This window comes from Cnephaeus nilssonii, assembly GCF_951640355.1.
Source record: "Cnephaeus nilssonii genome assembly, chromosome: 12".
Lineage (NCBI taxonomy): Eukaryota > Metazoa > Chordata > Mammalia > Chiroptera > Vespertilionidae > Cnephaeus > Cnephaeus nilssonii.
The window spans coordinates 10,349,938-10,358,606 of NC_137083.1; the positions used below are offsets into that span (position 1 = coordinate 10,349,938).

Sequence of the window (8,669 nt, forward strand, 5' to 3'; positions counted from 1 at the left end):
TGAATATAAAAGCAGCACTTAGCAAAGTGCCTGACTATGGTGAGCACTCCTTAAGTGGTAATTTTTGTTAAGCACAGTGTATAGGAAATAGGTCAGATTACCAGAAAATACCTCTTACTAGTTATGACTTCAAATAAATTACTTCTGTTTCCTCCTCTTTAAAATGGAGATAATGGTAACAATCTCAAAGGGTTGTGTGTGTATTAAATAAAATAATCCCTGTAAGCACTTAGCACAGTACCTAGCACATCAGTGATCATTACATGTTATCATACTCACACAGACTTTCAGGGACAGTGAACTGACTCTACAGTTCTTTTCATATCCCCTAGTGCTTCTACCATCTCCTGAGAACATTTTGAACAATGGAACAGTTAAAGTTACCTATGACTGTCAGAATGTATTGCTCCTAAGAGCTACACTCTAATCCAGTTATAAAAGGGTGTGGGGTGAATCTACAGTAAGGAAGGAACCAAAACAATGGATGTTTCACATAGTTTAGTTTGGGGAAGTACAATAGTACTGGCATCATTCTTCTACTAATGCAATAGTGAAATAAGAGCAAAAAGATAAATTAAGCAAGGGTAACATGGAAGAAAAAGAAAATCTTTAACTAAGATTAACCTGTTAGAAAAACATATTGGATAAGAAGTATTGCTCTTAAAAAAAATAAAAAATAAAGAAGTACTGCTCATAAAGGAAATTGAGAGGGAGTGTAAAGAAGATCAGAAGGTCATCAAGGTTACCTAGCAAACATAAAGATATTAATAAACTCTAGAGAAAGACTGCGAGAAAGAAAAACATTAGGGTGAAGAAAGCATACAAAGAACAATTTTAAAGAGAGAAGGAGGGAGAGGGAGATACTGAGGTCCGGGGGGGGGGGAGGAGGAGGTAAAGGGAGACAGACAAAATAGGAAAGGCACTGAAAATATATTTGCTGGTTATATGTGTACAAATATAAAACCTACAAAGAAGTATAGAAAATGAGTCTATGAATTTTTAAATCTAGAAAAATATATACCAAGCTTAACTATAAGCTATTTCTGGGGAAGGTGGGGCTACAATGGATAGAGCCATTCACTTTCTTTTTATATACTGTAGTTTTCAAAAATCGTATTATCAAGAGTAAAAGGTCCTTTCTTTTTAAAAGAAAAATACAGCAAAAATGCCACATACATATGAGGATGCAATGCTGATTCTTAGACAGAAATATCATAAACAGCATAAATGTCCCACCATGAGGTAAAATGTTTCAGAGCTATATTAATAAGAAAGTGGTTATAATTGTTAAGTAAAAAATTCAGAAAATAAGAAAGGTCATGCAGTCGATTCCACACATCATCCTACATACCTATATTTACAAAGACTTCCCACTGCCAGTACTGAAGGTCCTTTGTAGACAGAATGAAGCTTAATTCCAACCTTATCTTACACCACCTAAGTGAAGCTTTGTTCTAGTTAAAATTACTCATTCTCATAAACATTCTCACCTCTGTGCCTTTACTTATACCATCTTCCTGCCAGGAATGTCCTTTCCTCAATCTCATTACCCTGCTCTATTCTCATTTTTTCAGGTAAGAAATGGAGAAAATTGAAAAAGAAAACAAAGATTCTCAAAATTTTTTCACATGACCTTGAGTGAAGCCAAACCTTTTGATCATAGACAGCAAAGCCTGGATTCAAGTTTCCAACATTCGTTGTATACTATCCCACTGTTAAATACAAAATGTTTACATTTACTAATGTAAATGTTTTATAGCTGACGTTACAAAAATGACCCTGAATGTAGAGTGAAGATAGAGCAAGTAAAGCTACTGATCAACTGCTTAAAAGAAAATAGTGTACCCAGATGGAAGAAATATGGAAAAAAGTTTTTCTTACCTTGAATATACCAACCCAATCTTTTGGATGTGGATGGATATATGGAGTTAAGGTATAATGACATTCTAGATGTGCATTAGGAAGATAACTCTTGGCCACATTTTGAAAGATGACATGGGCAAAATTGGAAGTCTGTGGGACTTCTTGAAAGGATGTCATTGTGAATCTGAAACAAGTAAATCACACAAGTTAAATGATACCCAACTAAGAAAAACTTTAATCTTCATCGCCGCAGAAGAGATGAAGATTAATGATACATTTTCTGATTAATCTTCAGAAAATGTATCATTAAATGCAACTTATATGGATATTTACATCATAATTTTTGAGAACACATGTAGTTTTTAATATTGTCACTCCTCCTTAAAAATGTGATTAAATATAAAGACACAAACAAATTGGGAAATAAAGAATTTCCAATATGACTCAGAAAGTTACATGGGGGTTAAAAAGCTTTTAAACCAAAATAAAAAACAAACTATCAACTCTCTTGAAAAGCCTAGCTCTTTGCTTCTTTTGCAACCAAGAGCTTCTATGTTGGACCTTTGAACTTCATTATTTTCCTCCCTAATCTGACCCATCCATCCCTCTCCTAGGTTGTTGGCTCCTATAACAGATGGTAATCTCTCAGTGCCTGCATTCCTCACCCATGTTTGTGATCCCCTCACTACACATAAGAATCTTTAGGGGCCTTTAAAAAAGACCCACAAAAGACAATGACTTTCTGGAAGCGGGACCTGGGTGTGGGCATGTGTATGAGAACTTTTTTTTTTTTCTTAAGCATCTTTCTCAAGTAATCTTAATCCTGTATGTGATTCGGACAAAGAACTACTACTTAGACTCTGACCTAACCCAACAACTTAAGTCGTCATTACCATCGCTCACTCATTTCCACTGATACCTAAACCCAGACTGTCTTCTTTGGCTTCTGGTACATGATTCTTCAGATCTCTCAAACAATGTAAAATCTCAGCTGGTCTACTTAAAAGAGCTCAGCCTATCTGTTCCTCTCTACCTATACCAATTCTACCCTTTCACCTTTCATTCTGGGTTCAATAATCCTACCTTGACTTCCAGTATTCATTTTTTCTTCCCATTACGTTCCACATAGTTACTGATAAAAAATAAATATATTGTTTTACATTAAATACAAACTGTAGAAATCTATAATGGATTCAATAAATGCTCACTGGCTTACAAAAATCTACAGATGCAAATGTTTTCTGTGCTATACTTTTGGGGGGAAAAGGGATTTACTGTTGGTTTTTTTTCCAAAAGTACTAGTATATAGCAACTGAGGATTTACTTCAAAAAGCTATCTCTACAGTGTGACAAAGACTCAGTATCATCACTGATTCTATAATACATATAAGAAACTAACCATATGGCACTTGCTTCTGAGTTTTCAAAACAAGACTATCTATAATAATGAAGAAACTAGGAACAAGATTTTTTGCTAACCAAATGTATCTCATTTACTTCACTAATCAATGAAGTTTCTACATGGCAAGCACAACAGTAAGACTCTACTCACATTTTAATAATTATTAAGTTTTTATTGCTAGGAAGATCTAAGACAATATGCTTTTACAACTATTCCTTTTGCTGACCTGTTTAAAATACTAAGTCAAATTTTTAAGGTTTTGAAATAACAAGCACTTTCTTTGCGTGTCTTCTCTGCTTCTGTTATGTTAAAAGTAATGCTTTACTAAAACAACATATTAGCTATCCCGTAAAGAGACTGTCAATCCTGAACCTGAAAGCCACTGGTAGAATACCAGGCTGGTTGTCTGTTAAGACTCTCCCCACTTCTGGTTTGCCAGAATTAGGAGCTAAAGAGAGTGTTCAGGATTAATCCTCCCTAGCTATCTCTGCACTAACAAGAAGGTTCTATTACCAGCAATCTATTTCACAGGAACACTTAACTGTCAATACTCCCCAGCTGATAACCCAAAACCTTCAGTAAAATAAAAAAGCCACACTTATAAACACTGGAACCCTGCCTGAAATAACTAAAGAGTTCTATTACTTTCTCTTTGAATTGTCTGAACTAATCTGGGCTTAGGGGGATGTCATGATGCTAATGAAGTCATTAATGATAATCTCTTTTCATGTTAGTGGTTTCATAAAGGAAAAAAACCCATTCAGATTCCAGTTTGAAAAAAATGTTCACTACTGGTAAGATACCACTAAGAAAAACTATAACTGAATCAATTAAATAAACTTCTAATAGATACAACAACTACCTAAATTGAGGCAAGTGAATCAGTAATATTTTTCTATGAAAAGACTGAATATTTAAGTTTCTCTGAAGAAGATATTCAGTAAGGAGAAAATAAGGCTAGCTTAGAACAAGTTACCCATGTTTTTAATTAAAAGCGGTATAAAAATAAAACCTCTTTTTTTTTCTTAAAACTTAACACATTTCCTAAAGTAAACTAAGTCAACAAAGCTGTATTTGTTATAAAACAAGGCAGCAGAGTTTAAACTTTTATTTAACCTCAATTACAATAGTGATTTAAAAATCCATAATCCAACTTTACACTTTTACTTCACTGAAAGTTTTCAAGGTATAAAATGGCATAAAGTATACATATACATACTTAGATACGCTTATAATGCATCAAGAGGGATTAAAAAGTACTCACCATACAGTTAACAGTCTTTACTCATGAAGGATATGTTTGAATAAAGGACTTTTAACTATATTGACTGAATTTTTACCAGTATATATAAATGTATTTTCATGCTTTAAATAAACATATAAACATCAAATTTCATTTTAAACCCTCCACCCAAATTCAAGTTTTTAATACAAAACCCTAACATCAGACTTTAAATACATTCATGATGCCTATAAACCTGCAGAGTAAAATAATTTGTGATCATCCTATTAATAATCTTCATTAATCCCTCTCCAACACCCCAACCTTTTCAAGAAATTTCAATGTGATTAGAACTATAAAAATTTTACAAGTCATTCCACTCTTGTTACCACCTTACTTTTAAAAATTAAATTCCAATATCTTCTAGTCACAAAAAAAGTTAAGGATAAATGTAATCTGAACATAATTACAACATGAATCGACCTATTTTAAATAGTAAAATGAAAATTTCTAATTCCCATATAGTTGTTTTACTCCTCACACAGATAAGAGAGGGAGTGAAATGATATGCAAACTTATTAAAATGTTGAAATTCACTGAGAATACCAATGTAGCAAGATGATTCACAGGCTAATTAATACACTATGCATGCTCACACATGCACACACACATACAGACACACACACCACCCAGTGGAAAAGTAATGTGCAAAATCACTGCATCACCTTGTGGTAATGCTTGGGAAGTGTAACTTCATTAACATACTGAGAAAAAGAACAAACTGCATCCTCAGTTGGAGAGGAAATATGGCCACTATCCTCAAGGGGAAGTGTAAGCAGCTTTACCAATACCCAATGCTTCTTCCCGTTCTCTAAAGCGCATCTCAAGAAACATGGGTACATTAAGATGCAAACCAAGGCTAAGTAAAAATTTCCCCAAACTAAAGGACCGGATACATTTAACTGGAAACAAAAACAAAAATGCTGTCTGCAGTGCCCTCTTCCAGGTTTCCTAATATAGTCTCTAAAGTCCTAATATCTCTAGAGTTCCCTTACATGTGTTATGTTGTGAACTTGATACTATAAAGTCTTTGGCCAATTTTGTTACTTTAGGGATTCATCAATATTTAAGGAAAAGGGTAAATAATATGCAATGGGCATTCAGTTAACTAAAATAAATTTGGGGAAATGGGAGGACTTCAATATTATCTTTACTTCTTCCTCTTGGAACTTTTTCAAGCCCCAAACAGATCTTAGTATTTTTCCCAGTGGCTCCTGATACTCCATTTATTTGACTAGCCCAAAAAAAATGTAAGCATTAGTCAAATAAAGAAAATAGACCATATTAAAAAACTTCTATGCATTAAATATAGAGAATCAAATTAAGCTTTTAAAATAAATATTGTACATAATTTTCCAGTTCTAACAATTAGAATTCAAGAAGAACTAAGGTAATTTTGTTTTGTGTGATATGATAATGATTGTATTTTTTCAAAGTTCTTACCACTTAAACAGTAGACTAATTATAAGTGAAATGCCCTATGTCTTGGATTTTATTTTAAAACTCAATGAGGGAAAAATGTTTGAGGGAGGTAATAAAACAAGATTAGCAAAACAGTGGTTCTTTTTACTTTGTTCTCCTCTTGTGTATGTTTGAAATTTTCCATAATAAAAGTAAAACCACAGCAAATAAAAATTAGTAGTGAAAACGCATTATAAGTAGTGGTTGACAAATTTAGCAAAATTATTTTTTAAATCTTCAGTTAAAAATATATAAAATTTATAACTAACCCCAAACTTCAGTCCTATAGGACACACAAACATATGAAGGATAAAATGTCTGACATTCTAATAGTTTCCAATTATTCATACTATAACTTAAACAAAGACTAGCAGCTAGTTTACACACCAGAAAAATATTATTAGCATTCTTTCTCAGAGGCAGAAAAGCCACCCATCTGTTAATTTACATTCTGACGGGGATCTACTCCAGAACTCTTTACAGGTGAGTTCTCTGCTCAGGGATCACTGACATCACTTTTTACTATTTTAGATTGTTTTAAAAGTTGGTTTCTAAAAACTACGATCATGGCCCATATATATTAGACGGGAGGATTTTTTCTCTTCTATTACGGATTTATTTGAGGCAAAATAAACTAAAAACCCAGACGTTCCTCCAGCCAAAATTTTACTTAATAGTATGCAAATTGCAAAAGAATGCAATCCAATAAGTTTAACCTGAGATAATTCCCCCATAGTAGTATAGAAAAAAGTAGTTAGGATCCTTCATAATTATTTAACATCGTTAAAAAGTTGAAACTTAAAATTCCAACATACCTGTTATTTTGTTAAGGAAAAGGTATTTACTGGTTAATTCTACATAAATGGCTAAGGCCATAATTGTAAACAGAAGTATACAATTGAAAAATGTGATGAATTTTTAAAATTTTAAAAATTGCAATAAAATGTTCTTTAAAATTGCAAAAATGAAAAAGAGAAAACATCCAACCCTAGTAAGACCTATCTCTAATATAATCAAGTAATCCTTGAAGAAATCAAGTTCACCCTTGCTAAGAACAAAACGAAGGCCTTCTCTACACCCGAATGGCACCTGAGGGCAACTATCCCATGTTTAGATTAACTGGTTAATCAAGCAATCTCTTTAAATGCTTTTGGAATTGAGCCCCAAAACTATCATTAGTAATTGTCCGTGCGCGGTTTGTAGAAACCTTGCCATTAGCAGAAAGCAGAGAGTTGGAAAATTAAGATTTTTCTATCTAAATCCCCGACTTAATAGTAATCCATAACAGAAACCTAAAACCTAATATATGTAGGTCAAACGCCACCGTGTTTTCAAACAAAGCTATTGTGAATAGGGGAATATATGTTTATCAACAGACACTTCTCCGCCCTCCCGCACCCCACCCCTGCCCCCCACACACCGGTTTTCCCAAGCGAGGAGCGCACACTCCCGACGTGTCAACACACTGCGGCCCAGCGCAGGGTCGGGTGGACCGGAAGGAGAGTTGTGACATCCACAAAAGTTGCCCAAGCAAAGAAAGATGTGACTCTCTCCCAGGAGATCTGTTAGGTTCCCCGGGGAACCCTGTGCGTCAGAGCCACTCATAAACAGCCGGGGGAAAGCGTTATCTAACTCCGCACCCCAGGTGCGGCCGGAGACCCGGCTCACTCCGCCCGCCTCGGCCGAGGGCGGCGCAGGGAGTCTCCGCCTCCTCCTCCACCCGCGGCTCAAACCAAAACACTTGGGTTTCGTCCGCACGAGCAAACCCCGGCGCCCTTCCCGGGCTCGACCTAGATGTTTGCCCAAACTTACCTAGGCCGGCAGCACCCTCACACCACTCACCCGAGAGCTGAGCCTCGGGCAGGCCCGTTTCTGCTTTGGGGGGTCCCCCGCGCCACTCGCCCCCGCCATAGCGCCCCCGCCCCACACGCTTCCCCCAACTCGCTAAGGCCTATCCCGGCCTCCCCGCGGCGTGGGGCAACCACCCGTCGCCTTTTTCCGAATCCACTGCCGACCGAACTCGCCTACTCCCTGTCACAATCGGGAGGAAAGGCTGTCCTCCACAGGGACAGCGTCGTCATTTTGTGCGTCGTCACCACGGAGACCGTTCCCGAGACCCGCCAGGCCCTAGACTCTAGGAGCTGAGGGGCGTCTCCCGAGCCCCCAAAGGGCTCCGCTGGGGTCCCCCGCACAGGGCGCCGGGCCGGGCAAAGCGCTTACCCAGGGAGGGGCTCCCGGACAGACGGAGAGTCTTACAGAGGCTCCCAAGCCGGAGCCGCCATCAACCGCCGAAGCTCTTCCGCCACCAATGCCACCTCCAGCGACCGGCTACGCCTCCCTTCAGAGCCCAAAGCCGGCTGCGCCACTTCCGCCCGTGGGCCCGCCCCTTCCGCCGCCTCGGGTTGGTAGAGGGGAGGATTTCCCCACTGGCGTTCCCCCAGCAGTCCCGCCGTCACTCAATTTACCGTCAGAGGTCGGAGCCTGCCTTCGCCCTCTGCCCGGATCCTCCTCCTCCTTCTTGGGCCTGTCGTTTTTCGCTCTGAAACCTAGACCGCAACCAAAGAGGGTCCGTTTGGATTTGCATTTGTGACTTTTTAATTTACCGGAAAATTAAGTAAATTTATGGTAAAGTGGAAAGGATAGGCCAGAGGTATATGGTCA

General features: G+C 37.6%; 1 protein-coding gene across 3 annotated transcripts in view; it reads right to left on the reverse strand.

Moving 5' to 3' along the window:
* The window catches only part of TAX1BP1 (Tax1 binding protein 1), a 58,511-nt gene extending 50,143 nt beyond the window's left edge, over positions 1-8,368 (reverse strand). The window contains exons 1-2 of one of the 3 annotated variants that reach the window (XM_079785950.1): positions 8,229-8,368; positions 1,882-2,047 (exon numbers count right to left, since the gene is read on the reverse strand). In XM_079785950.1, the coding sequence (XP_079642076.1) occupies positions 1,882-2,040 (159 nt within the window). In that variant the 5' untranslated portion in view covers positions 2,041-2,047; positions 8,229-8,368. Of the gene's footprint in view, positions 1-1,881; positions 2,048-7,428; positions 7,798-8,228 lie in introns of those variants that run through there. The other 2 variants (XM_079785949.1, XM_079785951.1) reach the window with 2 other exon arrangements.
* Between the last annotated feature and the right edge of the window lie 301 nt (positions 8,369-8,669).